Source organism: Taudactylus pleione, unplaced genomic scaffold (genome assembly GCF_031769625.1).
Source record: "Taudactylus pleione unplaced genomic scaffold, aTauple2 ptg000016l, whole genome shotgun sequence".
Lineage (NCBI taxonomy): Eukaryota > Metazoa > Chordata > Amphibia > Anura > Myobatrachidae > Taudactylus > Taudactylus pleione.
In genome coordinates this window covers 48,713,625-48,728,770 of record NW_028284418.1, presented here as the reverse complement: position 1 = coordinate 48,728,770, position 15,146 = coordinate 48,713,625, and the positions used below count along the sequence as shown (strand labels likewise).

At 40.8% G+C, this 15,146-nt stretch overlaps 1 protein-coding gene across 2 annotated transcripts in view; it reads right to left on the bottom strand.

The window, feature by feature from the left end:
* Window positions 1–357: 357 nt before the first annotated feature.
* The window catches only part of HERC4 (HECT and RLD domain containing E3 ubiquitin protein ligase 4), a 116,937-nt gene continuing 102,148 nt past the window's right edge, over window positions 358–15,146 (bottom strand). For both annotated transcript variants that reach the window (XM_088476326.1, XM_088476328.1), the window contains 2 exons: window positions 5,753–5,855; window positions 358–878 (listed from right to left, as the gene is read on the bottom strand). In XM_088476326.1, coding sequence (XP_088332452.1) covers window positions 670–878; window positions 5,753–5,855 — 312 coding nt within the window. In that variant the 3' untranslated portion in view covers window positions 358–669. The remainder of the gene's footprint in view (window positions 879–5,752; window positions 5,856–15,146) is intronic.

Genomic DNA, 15,146 nt, shown 5'->3' with positions numbered 1-15,146 from the left:
CACCCCAGGGATATTTCTCATAATGAAGATGTCTCAGGCTCTCTCTTTACCATCAATGAATTTCCCTACTGAGCTGTACACAAATGTTCAAACAAATCCTGGTTACCCCAGAGGAACTCTGAGACTAAAAGCCTGGTTCCACGTAAGGAGACGAACACCGAAGCATGTAGGATAAGTGTCATAGAATTGTCTGCTCTACCTTAAGCCTGAATACGACACAGTATGTATGGAGTGTGGTCAAAGAGAGATGATAGACATCAAGCCCTTATTGTCTTTTCAAAGGTGATTTCTTTCAAACATTGTAGGAAGAGTTAATTTTGTTTAGTAGAATATTATATAAAAGCACAAACACAACTATCAAATCCTAATGTAAAAACTTTTTATTTTCCAGAGTGTACTTTACAAAGGTGTGTATAGTGTAAAATAAATGGTTAAGGATTTGCAGCACACGGATGAGAAAATTGAAGCCTGTGTCCACATAATACCTAATTTATTTGATGATGGAAGAAAGTGACAGTTATGGTTATATACAATGTGAAGGTGCTGTGTGTTTCAGCCTGTACAAAAGCCATATACATAGAATATTAAATATCAGCTTGGCCTGGCTCAGTTATTTGAGACTATAGATGAAGAGGTAAGTGATGGTAGATCCTCTGATGGACAGGCTCTTTATACAAGGTTGAAACCTTCATAATGGTCAATAGCCTGAATCAGCTTCCCTCTCAGTGTCTTTTTGCTGGTGTATTTTGGGAGATCCAACAGATTGAAACAAGTGTGAGCAACAGGCAGAAAGTCATCTCCTCCTCCTGTAGGTTGTATTATAAGTTTTAAACTTTTCATTCCAAGAATAGGGATTCGATCACTGCCAGTCAAGAACACTGTAAATAAACCAAATGACACACAGTGAAAGGACAGGATATTATATATACAGTGCATCCGGAATGTATTCACAGCGCTTCACTTTTCCCACATTTTGTCATGTTACACCCTATAAATGAATAAATTCATTTTTGTCCTCAAAATATTACACACAATACTCCATAACGACAACAGGTAAAAACATTTTTTGAGATTTTTGCAAATTTAATAAAAAAACCCCCAAGAAATCACATGTACATAAGTATTCACAGCCTTTGCCATGAAGCTCAAAATTGAGCTCAGGTGCATCCTGTTTCCACTGATCATCCTTGAGATGTTCCTACAGCTTAATTGGAGTCTACCTGTGGTAAATTCAGTTGTTCGGACATGATTTTGAAAGGCATACACCTGTCTGTATAAGGTCCCACACTTGACAGTGCATGTCAGAGCACAAACCAAGCATGAAGTCCAAGGAATTGTTTGTAGACTCCCAAGACAGGATTGTCTGGCACAAATCTGGGGAAGGTTACAGAAAAATATCTGCTGCTTTGAAGGTCCCAATGAGCACAGTGATCTCCATCATCCGTAAATGGAAGAAGTTTGGAACCACCAGGACTCTTCCTAGAGTTGACTGGCCGTCTAAACTGAGTGATCATGGGAGAAGGACCCCAGTCAGAGAGGTGACCAAGAACCCGATGGTCACTCTGTCAGAGCTACAGCATTCCTCTGTGGAGAGAAGAGAACCTTCCAGAAGGACAACCATCTCTGCAGCAATCCACCAATTAGTATGGTAGAGTGGACAGACGGAAGCCACTCCTTAGTAAAAAGCGCATGGCAGCCCGCCTGGAGTTTGCCAAAATACAACTGAAGGACTCTCAGACCATGAGAAACAAAATTCTCTGGTCTGATGAGACAAGATTGAACTCTTTGGCGTGAATGCCAGGCATTGTTTGGAGGAAACCAGGCACCGCTCATCACCAGGCCAATACCATCCCCTACAGTGAAGCATGGTGGTGGCAGCATCATGCTGTGGGGATGTTTTTCAGCAGCAGGAACTGGGAGACTAGTCAGGAAAGAGGGACAGATGAATGCAGCAATGTACAGAGACATCCTGGATGAAAACCTGCTCCAGAGCACTCTTGACCTCAGACTGGGCGAAGGGTCATCTTTCAGCAGGACAACGACCCTCAGCACACAGCCAAGATATCAAAGGAGTTGCTTCAGGACAACTCTGTGAAAGTCCTTGAGTGGCCCATCCAGAGCCCAGACTTGAATCCGATTGAACATCTCTGGAGAGATCTGAAAATGGCTGTGCACCGACGTTTCCCATCCAACCTGATGGAGCTTGAGAGGTGCTGCAAAGAGGAATGGGCGAAACTGGCCAAAGATAGGTGTGCCAAGCTTATGGCATCATATTCAAAAAGACTTGAGGCTGTAATTGCTGCCAAAGGTGCATCAACAAAGTATTGAGCAAAGGCTGTGAAAACTTGTGTGATTTCTTTTTTTTTTTATTACTAAATTTGCAAAAATCTCAAAAAAACTTTTTACACGTTGTCATTATGGGGTATTGTGTGTAGAATTTTGTGGACAAAAAGGAATTTATTCAATTTTGGAATAAGGCTGTAACATAATAAAATGTGGAAAAAGTGAAGCGCTGTGAATACTTTCCGGATGCACTGTACATTTATTTTTTTTCCTTTTTCCAGTAGAGGCAGTTGGACATTTTTTATTATCTATTTGTGCATGTGGTTAGTAGTAAACACAACTGATTTTACAGCATGTAGATTACACCTATTTCCACTGTTACAGATATACTATACAATTAAAAAATAAATATCAAAGATAACACTTTTCAATTTTAGGGCGTTCTTTAGCCATACCAGAGAGTGACAAATGTATATGCTATATATCTGTTCGCTCACAGTGTTTGAGCAATGCTTACAGCTCCTATGCATTAAACCTTTTACGCTTTATCACGTTTATTGTAATGGTCACCAAAGCTCAACCTCATCTAGCCCCGCCCCTCATAATCCACCTTCTACCTCATTTTTTATATGGTCACACAACTTGTCTGTCACTTCCAATAGCATTACATTTCTCCTAATGGGTACAATAACATTTTATATAATATGAATAGGTTTTCCTAAAAATTTAACTGCAATTTAAAGGCGAGATAACATAGTTCATAGGTGAATCTATATTTTTTTCATCCAGCATCACTGTGGCTTGAGGTGCTGTAAACCATCATATATGTTTTCCTGTAACATAAGTTTCGTCATTTCAGCTTCATCGATTCTTTTGTGCGTTACATACTGAAATACATTCAGACTTTAGGATATTAAAAACGTGGAAAGAATTATTTTAGCTTAGTGGTTCTCAACCGCAACCCTCAAGAAAACTTTAACAGGTCATGTTTTGAGGATTTTTTTCTATGAAAGCAGGTGGGATAATTACGGACCCAACAAAAGAAAAGAAAGAACAAAATCCACAAAACATGACCTGCGGGTGGCACATGAGGACTGGTGTTGAGAACCCCAGATTTAGTTTATAGGCAGGAACATGGAAGAAGTTAATGCAGTTTGCATAATATGGTCCAAAATAGATCCTGGCTCAGGCCTCATTCAGTAGTTATGAGGACTGTGTATGTGACCACACAGCCATCTCACACTAGTGCATGGTAATACGCATAACCATCGTCTCTGAACTCTACATGAACTCAGCGCTGCTGATAAGTGACAAGCCTAATAGGCCGAGCTATATCTAGAAGCGCTGTCACCTGCTGGAGGAAATACTTATTTCCAGGAAGGGGAAGAACTTAGGTATGTGTTATCCTACAAAGGTCTAATGAATGCAGAGTGTGGACACTTGCAGGCCAGGAAGCTAAGTACATGGTTATTGGATACACAATGTCAGATATAATTTTGTGTAGACATTAAAACACTGCAAGACACAGGAAAAAATCCCTCTAGGCTCTCACTATGTTACCTCCACAGCAACCAAACAATGGAACCTGCAACACACTACCACAATATAAAGAAAATCACCACGATGGTGGCAACTTGATTGATAAAATGAAATAATTAATATACCTATGAGTTTAACAACAAAATATTATTTAATACAAGATATCTTAAAATAAATTTGCATACAATCATGAACAGACAACATAGACTTCAGAGCACCACTGATGGTAGGAATGCCTGCGGGCTTATGCTTTTCTTTACGGATTTGCAGCCATGCAAAAAATTCAGAAACGATGTACAACATACCACAGAGATAAAAATGCTGTCGGAAATCCAAATAGATTGTGCATCTGAATGAAATCTCAACAGGTATAAGAGACACTAGTAGCGGGGAGAATATTAAGCAAAGATATTCTTGAAAACTTGTAAGACGCCAAGAAAGATTATACTCCAAACCCATGTCAGTCGGTTCAGTTATAGAGATGGACTCAGCAAGAGGTGTCAGCTTTTTCAAAAGTGGAGCGGTAGAGGAGCAGAACAGCAATTCAAGTCAAGTGATGAGAGAGACAATCTTGCATGTAATTTAAATATTTTCTGCAAATGTAAAGGCTTTAGTTTAGATTGATGATGATGATACTAACAGGAGTGAGGTTTTCCAACACCATAAAGCAGCAGGGGTCTCAACTCGCATGGGATCAGGCTGATATCTTCTCAGATCTCAGTGATCTGAGGAGTCTGAAATCTGTTGAACTGTCAGTTACTTCAGACTTTTCAGATCACTGGCTGAGAAATCCGAGGAGTCATCAGGCAGTCCAGCCCCCACCCAGTGCTCAGCAGCCTTTCCTGTCCCACTCAGCAGCAGGCTCAGATGTAGAAGCTCAGTGAGACTGTCTGTAAAGACAAACAAACAGCCACCTGCCGGCCAGTAGCAATCAGATACAGAGGAGCCAGCAATCAGAACTCTCTCTGCCTCTGTGAAGAAGGTGCTCTAAATGAACCCAGGGTGGTTGGGGTTGGGAGCACAAAATGTGGGTTAATCGATGGAGGGCGGAAAAGCAGCAAAGTGCACAGACGGTATGGGATGTGCATGGGGTGGGGAAACGGGAGCTCACAGTGTGGGATGTAGAGGGGAAACACACCAATTAAACACCCACTGCCTCTCCCTACCACCCTCTGCCTCCCCCTACAACCCTTGCACTTCACTTCTGGTTTGTGCCTACGTAGTGCTACTGTGCATGCGCGGTCTGATGACCTTGCATGCGTGGCAGCCATTCTGTGGCAACTTGCTGGGGTCCTGTAATAATTTTTATTGTCAGGCGGGAAATAGTTTGAGAACCCCTGCCATAGAAGACATGTCATCTAAGAACAAACATTCTCTGAGGATACTGCCTTTATGGTGATGAAACGCATCAGATTTTGATATGTCTAGGAGACCTATAAGTTTGCAATTAGAGCTTTGCTAAATATGTGCTTCAGCTCCTAGTTTTCTTTTAAACTGGTAAGTCAGCTTCACATTCTATTTGGGTATCGGACAACACTTATATTTAGGTGATATTATATATGCAATTGTTGATGTTTCAAGCAACTTTTTCATGGCTAGAACATTGCTCTACAAAAAACAATCAGTAAAATAAGACATTTATAATGTACAGTATTTAGCATACAGGCATGCTTTCTTCCATTGGAGCTCTGAATTTTATGGTCTATGTTTAAGATTTTATTTTGATGTTACATTCAAGGGTATATTGATTTTTCATCTATCACGTTACCTCCATCACAGTGACTTTGTTTTTACTGCAAGACATAGGTCTACATTGTAGCAAGGAGCATACAGATTAAGCTTAGACCTAGACCTTAGACCATCTGGGATAAATGGGTAACATGGTTATCATGGCATTAGAATTATACCATAGAATACAAACCATACTTACACAAGAACTGCTTTTTCTTTTCAAGCGATAACTCATGGAAAACCTCCCAAAATACTTTAATAGTTGGATGATCTGCCCAATACTCTCCTTTATATTCTGTATGCTAGAAAAAAAAAACACAAAAGGTAAATATTGTATTATTATTTAGTGCTGCATATTATAGTTCTAATACAATAGTCAGAGAATCGGCAGCATAAACAATCTGTCAGAAAAAGCATTAGAAAAAAAAAAAAAAAACAACAGAAAAAATAATAATATACATAGTAATACTAAATGTGCCTATTCACCCTACTTGAGCATAAAAGACATTGCCTTCTGCTTTTTAAAACTGCCCCTGAAAGGTTTCTGCGCCTATGTTTAATAAAAGGAAAGAAAATGTTACTATAGAAATGCAGTTAGCTTACACTTAAGGACCATTCCCTATATACATTTCAGCTTTCTCCTAAAATTCTGCCTTATTTACAGTATATGTTATAGTAATCATGACAGTGAGGGTACACTGGGACACGCATGAGAAGATTATGTATTATTTACAGGCTCACAGAGAATACCCCTCCCCAGACAGCAACACGTATATCAGTGAAAAACACTTTTTCACGGTTGAGTTCTTTAACTTGAAAATGGATTTAGCTAAAAGGCTGGATATAATGTTAATTGGGTAAACTTAATATAAGACTATAAATATGATCAGTGATTTCACTGATCTTACAATAGCGGTGTGAGTCTGTAACTGATTCACAGGCTGCATCATCGTCAGCTCAGAGAAGATGAGAAGAATACTAAGATGTATTTCATTTGCCCAGTGACAGCAGCGTGAGCCTGTAATAAAAATGGACTCACAGACTGCATTATGTTTAGGTGTGTGATTGGCCTGCTATATACATCTATAAGTTGTTCTATGCTTACCTACATTCATCCAAGTACTATCACAAGTTATGACAAACAGGCAAAGTCCCTAATTGCTATTATTGTGCATGCAGCATACTCTATGTAAGGTTTAAAAGGCTTTCACGTACTCAATAGCTGTATTATAAAACTAAGGTGTCTAAAGGGTCTATGTACTAAGCCTTATAGAGAGATTACGTGGATGGAGATAAAGTACCAATCAGCTCCTGTCATTTTTCAAACACAGCCTTTAAAGTGACAATGAGGAGCTCATTGATTGGTACTTTGCCTCTGTACACTTTATCTCTCTCCAATGCTTAGTACATCGGGCCTGATTCAGAGCCGCTCGTAAGCGGCCGCTCGTTCTTTCCGACCGATGTTCGCACAACTGCGCGGATTTTAATACGCATGCGCGAACCAGTCAGTGCGACCGAAAATCGTGTGCTCGCTAAATAGCGAATGCCTACTATTTTGAGTGACAGAATGAGGCGTTTGTGGGTGGTAACAGGGGAAGGTGCTTGAAAACGGGGAGTGGAGATCCGAACGCAGGCGTGCTTAAAGGTCAAAACGGGCGTTTTAAGGGTGTGCATACTTAACAAAGCAGCGTCATCGACAACGTCACTTGGTTGTTTTATAGTTAGAACTGCTCGCATGATTGTGGTAGGAAAAACCAACCACAAGAATAGCGAGCAGTTCATACGCCGTCCGATGTACTTGATTAATCTAATAAATAGCGGACATGACGTATGATGCGAGCGGCCAGGGGGCGTTTTTTTCAAAATTACGTTTGCATGTTTTGTTCGCTCGTTCAGACATAGAGGCGTGAACAGACCGCAAAGAGCGAACGGTTAATTTAAATAGAAGGAGAGAGAACACCTAGCGCATATAACACCCTAGTTTTAATCAGATAATAGATAAATGAGAGGTGCTTGTTAATAATTCAATCAGTCAATATACATATGTATTGCAGCCCCACAAAGGGTATCTTCTGCAATACAGTGATTATCTTATATATAGGCACACAAGGTGCCTCAATTTGTGACAATAGACAGTATTTATATTTTATTATTCATTCTATTAGTACTGTTTAAAATCTCAGTCTACATTAACTTTCAATATCTTAAATTAAATAAATCTATTTTTATATATTTATCTTGTATGTATTTATTTCTTTGGGAATATCCTTAATTATTTTTATGATATCTATTTGATTATATTGCAGAAGATACCCTTTGTGGGGCTGCAATACATATGTATATTGACTGATTAAATTATTAACAAGCACCACTCATTTATCTATTATCTGATTAACTAGGGTGTTATATGCGCTAGGTGTTCTCTCTCCTTCACTTTACCACATGTATGTTCGCATATGAGTGAGGTTTTGTAGTGCCCTCACTTACGCCAAGCTGCAATAACCCTAATCAAATAATAGTGGAGTAGCGCATCCCTTCCCCCCCTTCTCATATACCATATTGCCGGTTAATTTAAATAGCCAGCCCCTTTTTCTGGACGAGTGAGCGCAAATAGCGTCCGGCTCTGAATCAGGCCCATAGACCCCAATGGCTTAAATGGTTCTTAGTGGTTGCATAAATTCTCTCTCTTAGTATTATTATTGACTGTAGATCGAATATTGCAATATTAGACTTGCAACATATCTGAAAAATTTATATCATTAGCTCACATTTCAGTAACAATGTATTAAGGTGTTATGTGCACACATGTACCCTCACTGTTATCGTTCAGGGTGTATAACTGTACGATGAGTTGTTTATGAATACAGAGGAGTAGAACAACCATACTATGGGTCAATCCAATTATATGCGATGAATGAGAGTTGCCGTTATAACGGCATAAAAACGCCGGCAATGGATCGGCACCTCGCACCCTTCATGGCCTCATCCGAGCCCAAATTTGCTTAATTTTGCTCGGAGCCGTTAAGCTGCCGTCAAGTGCAGCCACTGTCGTGATGACTCGCACCCGCGAGTACATCGCAAGTAATTGGACTGACCTCCATGAATTACTTTCAGCTATAATTTACTGAGAGAGAATGAATCCAACAGGACTTCACTTTCCTTTTTGTATTGTGTGGTTTCTCTAATTATAAGATGCTAAATATCATTAGACACTAAAAAAAACAACTTTTGACCTTATGTGGGCGCATCAGTTTAAATCGCTGGCGAGGTTCGGTTTTCAAGAGAACTTTATTCTCTGGAAAACCAGAGAATAAACACTCTTTATATGGGAGCTACAACACAGATAGTAAGCGGAGGTTATATTTCCTCTGCATTTCCAATTTATAGAGGCACTAGACAGGGGTGCCTTTTCTCCCCTCTTTTGTTTGAACTCGCCCTGGAGGCTTTAGCACAGTCTTACGAAGAGAGAAATAATTTTCTGGTATTTTGATTGATACTATTGAAACCAAAATCGTATTCTTTGCAGAATATATGATGTTATTTGTCTCTAAACTGGATATATCTCTTCCCGTCATCATAATTATATCACCAAACTTGGCTCATTTGTGGGTTATAAGGTTAATCTCGATAAATCGGAAGTGATGCCTCTCTCTGGTTATTGTGTTTCCAATATTAATCCCACAGTACCCCAATTTTTTTTAAGTCAATACCCATTCCCTCAAGTATTTAGGGGTTCACATACCTTCTAATCTAGATGACCTTACAAAATTAATTTTCCCCCCCATTTTAAAAAAAAATTCCCAGCTACCTCTCTCTTTCCTGGGTAAGGTAGCTTTATTAAAGAGTGTAATATTTCCTAAAATTTCATACACTATCCAAATGCTATCTATCGCTCTCCCCAATTCTGACTGTAAAAATTACAATAAATTATTTACCAAATTTTTGTGGCAGGGGAAACAGTCTAAAATTGCTCTTATAAAGCTTCGCCTGTCTAGGAAACAGGGTGGTTTGGGGATGCATGACTTGAGGAATTTTTCTAAACTAGTTTTTTCGTTATATACTAGATTGGTTTTGGAACAGAGACATACTGTATATACTAATCGGTTACTTGAACAAGCCTCATCTGCCCCATATTCTACTGCGGCTTTACCACACCTGCCTCTTTCCGCTATCCCACCATCCATTCGTGAGTGACAACGTTCTTTTTATAGATACTGACCGCTTTTAGATGGAAATCAATAAGGGATTTCATAGAAGCTATCTTTCTACTTTATAAACCACTTTATGGTGTAACCCATTATTTCCGCCTGGATTGGATAATTAATTATTTTTAACACGGAGAAACAAAGGTATTTTGGCAATACGTAATGTTTTTGATCCGGGGGCCACATTGATGTCCTTTTTCCTCTTTATCTGAGAAATATGCTCATCCGCACATTTTTTTTATGTACTTGCAAGCTGGACACTTTATCCAATCTATTACTGCCATTGTCTCCTTTTCCCCTGGCAAAGATCCTTTAATGACTCTAATTTACTCTTTGGGTACTATACCCTATACAATTTGTTACTTAGCTGTTGATTTAATGCAAATTGCAGCTATTAAGCTCTGGGATAAATTAACCTCCAAATGGCAGGGTGATGTGGGCCCAGACTTGTCCTCCAATCATTTAAATGTACATTTTCATAAAACTGTGTCTATATTACACTCGGCTTTACTTCAAGAGGTATATTGTAGAACTTTACAGAGAGCTTACATATCACAGGGTCAGAGGATATATACAGTGCTTCACTTTTTCCACATTTTGTTATGTTACAGCCTTATTCCAAAATGGAATAAATTCATTTTGTCATCAAAAGTCTACACACAATACCCCATAATGACGTCGTGTAAAAAGTTATTTTGAGATTTTTACAAATGTAATTAAAATAAAAAACTAAGAAATCACATGTACATAAGTAGTCACAGCCTTTGCTCAAAACTTTGTTGATGCACCTTTGGCAGCAATTACAGCCTCAAGTCTTTTGGAATATGATGCCATAAGCTTGGCACACCTATCTTTGGCCAGTTTCGCCCATTCCTCTTTGCAGCACCTCTCAAGCTCCAATCAGGTTGGATGGGAAAAGTAGGTTGCCAGCCATTTTCAGATCTCTCCAGAGATGTTCAATCGGATTCAAGTCTGGGCTCTGGCTGGGCCACTCAAGGACATTTACAGAGTTGTTCTGAAGCCTCTCCTTTGATATCTTGGCTGTGTGCTTAGGGTCGTTGCCCTGCTGAAAGATGAACAGTCGCCCCAGTCTGAGGTCAAGAGTGCTCTGGAGCAGGTTTTCATCCAGGATGTCTCTGTACATTGCTGCATTCATCTTTCCCTCTATCCTGACTAGTCTCCCAGTTCCTGCTGCTGAAAAATATCCCCACAGCATGATGCTGCCACCAACATGCTTCACTGTAGGGATGGTATTGGCCTGGTGATGAGCGGTGCCTGGTTTCCTCCAAACATAACGCCTGGCATTCACGCCAAAGAGTTCAATCTTTGTCTCATCAGACAAAAGAATTTTGTTTCTCATGGTCTGAGAGTCCTTCAGGCGCATTTTGGCAAACTCCAGGTGGGCTGCCATGTGCTTTTTACTAAGGAGAACTTCCGTCTGGCCACTCTACCATACAGGCCTGATTGGTGGATTGCTGTAGAGATGGTTGTCCTTCTGGAAGGTTCTCCTCTCTTCACAGAGGAATGCTGTAGCTCTGACAGAGTGACCATCAAGTTCTTGGTCACCTCCCTGACTAGGGCCCTTCTTTCACGATCGCTCAGTTTAGACGGCCGGCGAACTCTAGGAAGAGTCCTGGTGGTTCCAAACTTCTTCCATTTACGGATGAAAGAGGCCACTTTCCTCATTGGGACCTTCAAAGCAGCAGGTATTTTTCTGTAACCCATCCCCAGATTTGTGCCTCGAAAAAATCCTGTCTCAGAGGTCTACAGACAATTCCTTGGACTTCATGCTTTGTTTGTGCTCTGACATGCACTGTCAAGTGTGGGACCTTATATAGACAGGTGTAAGCCTTTCAAAATCATGTCCAATCAACTGAATTTACCACAGGTGGACTCCAATTAAGCTGTAGGAACACAGTGGAAACAGGATGTACCTGAGCTCAATTTTGAGCTTCATGGCAAAGGCTCTGAATACTTATGTACATGTGATTTTTTAGTTTTTTATTTTAATTAACTTTGCAAAAATCTCAAAAAACTTTTTACACGTTGTCATTATGGGGTATTGTGTGTAGAATTTTGAGCAAAAAAATGAATTTATTCCATTTTGGAATAAGGCTGTAACATAACAAAATGTGGAAAAAGTGAAGCGCTGTGAATACTTTCCGGATGCACTGTATAATAGTGGTCAAATCTGGATCATGTTTGAAATGTAATCACAATGTAGCAAGCTTTTATCATCAATTCTGGAAATGCTGAAAGAGACGGAAATTTTGGGATAAAGTAGCATAATTTATATCATCCATGTACATGTTCAACAGAACCCCTTGGCTATGCTTTTTGGGAATTTGAAACACTGTGACTTAAAGACATAAAGAAATACCTTTTGTTACCCTGGCGACTGCAGTTGATAAAAAAAAGTTATTTTGAAATCCTGGACAGTTTCTTCTCCACCGTTCTTAAGTACACTAAAAGCAATGTTGTTTCAAATATTATACTTTGACCGAAGAGCTACATTATCCGAAATAGACAAGGGCATTACTCGTTTCTATGGCAATTTGGGAAGTTATATCGAGACTTCGGATTCTGTGACACGAGAACACATTATGAAATTATTTGAAACTTTCTCCTGGTCCTTTACCAGACAATCTTTTTAAGTTGCTTTGAATTTTTTATGTCATTTTTAAGGATCTATAAGTCTTAACTGGGGGAATAAGCCAGGGATCTTTATGCAAAAAAACACTTAGACAAATGAGAACTTGGGAGGGTAATTCACCCAATTTATCTACAGTAATTCATTTAGTCACGGTTTGTTTGGAACATTGATTTTTTGGGCTAATGCTCTTTAATACATCTTGTGATTTTAAGTAGAGATCTTAACTTATTTTATTTAAAATTTTAATTTGTGGTTTTTTTTTTTCTTTTCCTTTACTATTTTTTTTTCTTTTCTACCCATGATGCTTGCAGTAACAAGTGTGTCATTATTAATTTATGTTAATAGACCTAGGTCAAAGCATTATTGGAGGAGACTACATTATTGAGTTAACTACCATCTAGGCCAGGGATGGGGAACCTGAGGTCCAAGGCTGTATAAGGCCCGCGGAGTCATTTGGTCCAGCACTCTGAGCTTTTCTCTGCTAGTCTCATCTGGCTAGCAGAGTGCCTAGAATGGCACCCTGCAGCCAGAAACTATGCAGCAGTGCCGCCAGGAGCGTCCTTAGGACGCTTCAGACGGTCACACCGCTGCCCTTACAGCTCCTCGGAGCATCCCGGATTACATCCCGGGATGTAATCATCGGCAATTGTGGCCCCGCCCCTTGTGACATCACATGGAGGGAATGTGGCCTGCACCGGGCCCGCAAATAATGTTATATATATCAAAATGGCCCTCGGCAGAAAAAAGGTTCCCCACCCCAGTATACAATCGGGAAGCCGGCTGCCTTAATGCCGGCAGCCGGCTTCCCGACTGTCATATCCCGGCGAGGGATGAAATGCCGAGCGTCTAGATGTAGACGCCTGACATTTCCCCGACGTCAGGAGACCGGCGCCCGGCATCCCGATTGAAGGGATGTCGGGCGCCGCGAGTGAACAGCCACGGGGGGGGGGGGGGAGGGTTAGGTTCAGGGCACCCGGGGGGGGATTTAGGGATAGGCACCCCCCCCGGGAGGGTTAGGCTAGGGGGAGGGAGGGTTAGGCACCCCCGGGGGGGACTTAGGGTTAGGCACCCCTCCGGGGGACCTAGGTTTAGGCAGCGGGGAAGGGGGGGGGGTTAGGGTTAGGCACTTGTGGGGGAGGTTAGGGTTAGGCACCCCTAAGGAGGGTTAGGTAGTACTTACCTATCCACGATCGGGATTTCCAGCGCTGTCGGGCTTCCGCTGCCGGGAACTCTGCTGTTGTCGGCCAGGCACAGCTGGGAATCGAACCGCCGGCCGTATTTCATACCGATTCCCCCGCCCCTGATCTAGGCCTTCTATACTGCGATATTATACTTTGTTTGCATATGTTTATACCTATGTGGGTTATTCATATTGTATATTTTTTTGTTATAATATGCTTTTTTTTTCCAGATTAATAAAAGCAAAATTGTTTACAAAAAAAAAAAGATGCTAAATGTTGCAGGCTCACAGAAACAGCCATCTTGGCAAATAAATCCATGTTATTCTTTGTATAAACAGGCGCATTAACGTAGGTGAAAGGCATCAAAAGACGGCATTTACATTGCAGGTGCACAGTTCTACATGTTAGTAAATGAATCGTTATATCGACTGAGAGTCTGCAACAGACTCCTTTAGGGGAAATAGAAATGGATTCCACCCAAAGTCACCAGTGAGCGCCCTGCAATTAGCATTGCCGTTACTGGGCTAGGGACTACCACAATATTCATTCTTACTACTGTACAAGAAAGTGGCGGAGAAGACACAGTTGCACACACACATTATAATTCAGATATAAAATCCTTAACTGTATATTGGAAGTGTGAAAACTACCTTTAAATGCATAGAACATGCAGACAAAAACACATTGCATAATAATATGCCTTAAAAATGTATCGATATGAATTACCGACAGTCGGGATCCTGGCCTTCAGAATCCCTAGTGCCTAACCCTAATCCTCCCTCCAACCCTGCTACTTACCTTCGGCATCCAGGTGGTTGGTATTCCGGCGCCGGGATTCTGACAGGCGTCGGCTTACTGGCACCGGTAATGTAAGTGTTGCCATCCCGACCACTGGGATGCTGAACACATCCCTTAAAAATAATGCTAGGTACCAAAGACATATACATATATATGTATGTAATTCGTAACTGTATTTTGTTATTCCTAAATTATTCTTTAACTAGCTGGGATGCCCGGTGTTGCCTGGGTTAAAGACTGGAGCCTGAAGTACAACTGCAGCCTTTATTTTCTTACATTGTCTTAGCCTATAACTATGCAAATTAGGAGTAAACAAGGCAGGCCTATTCTCATACCGTTTGGAATGGGGTATATCAGGAGCAGAGTGACTTACAGAACAGAAATCAGAATAGCGTCCAAAATCATTTGAGTTTCAGAAATCAATGCAGAAAAGAGGGGGTGATTCAACTGCGGACAGATATGCTATCGCAGCTGCTAACATGTTAGCAGCTGAGATAGCTGTAATATGGTAATGCAGCAGGAGGCATCACACCTACATGAATTACTGATCCGAGCTGCGTCCAAGGACGCAGTATCGAATAGTCTACGATCCCTTCGGCCGACTGAGAGTCAATGGGGTAAGCAGGCTGTAGCAGATGAATAAAAGAGGCCAGGAAATCTCTGTCAGCCAACGGAGATCCTCACCTCTCCATTCCCCGCCCTGCATGATCCCTGTCATTGATCCGCAGCTGAATCACCCCCTGAATTCACCCTGCA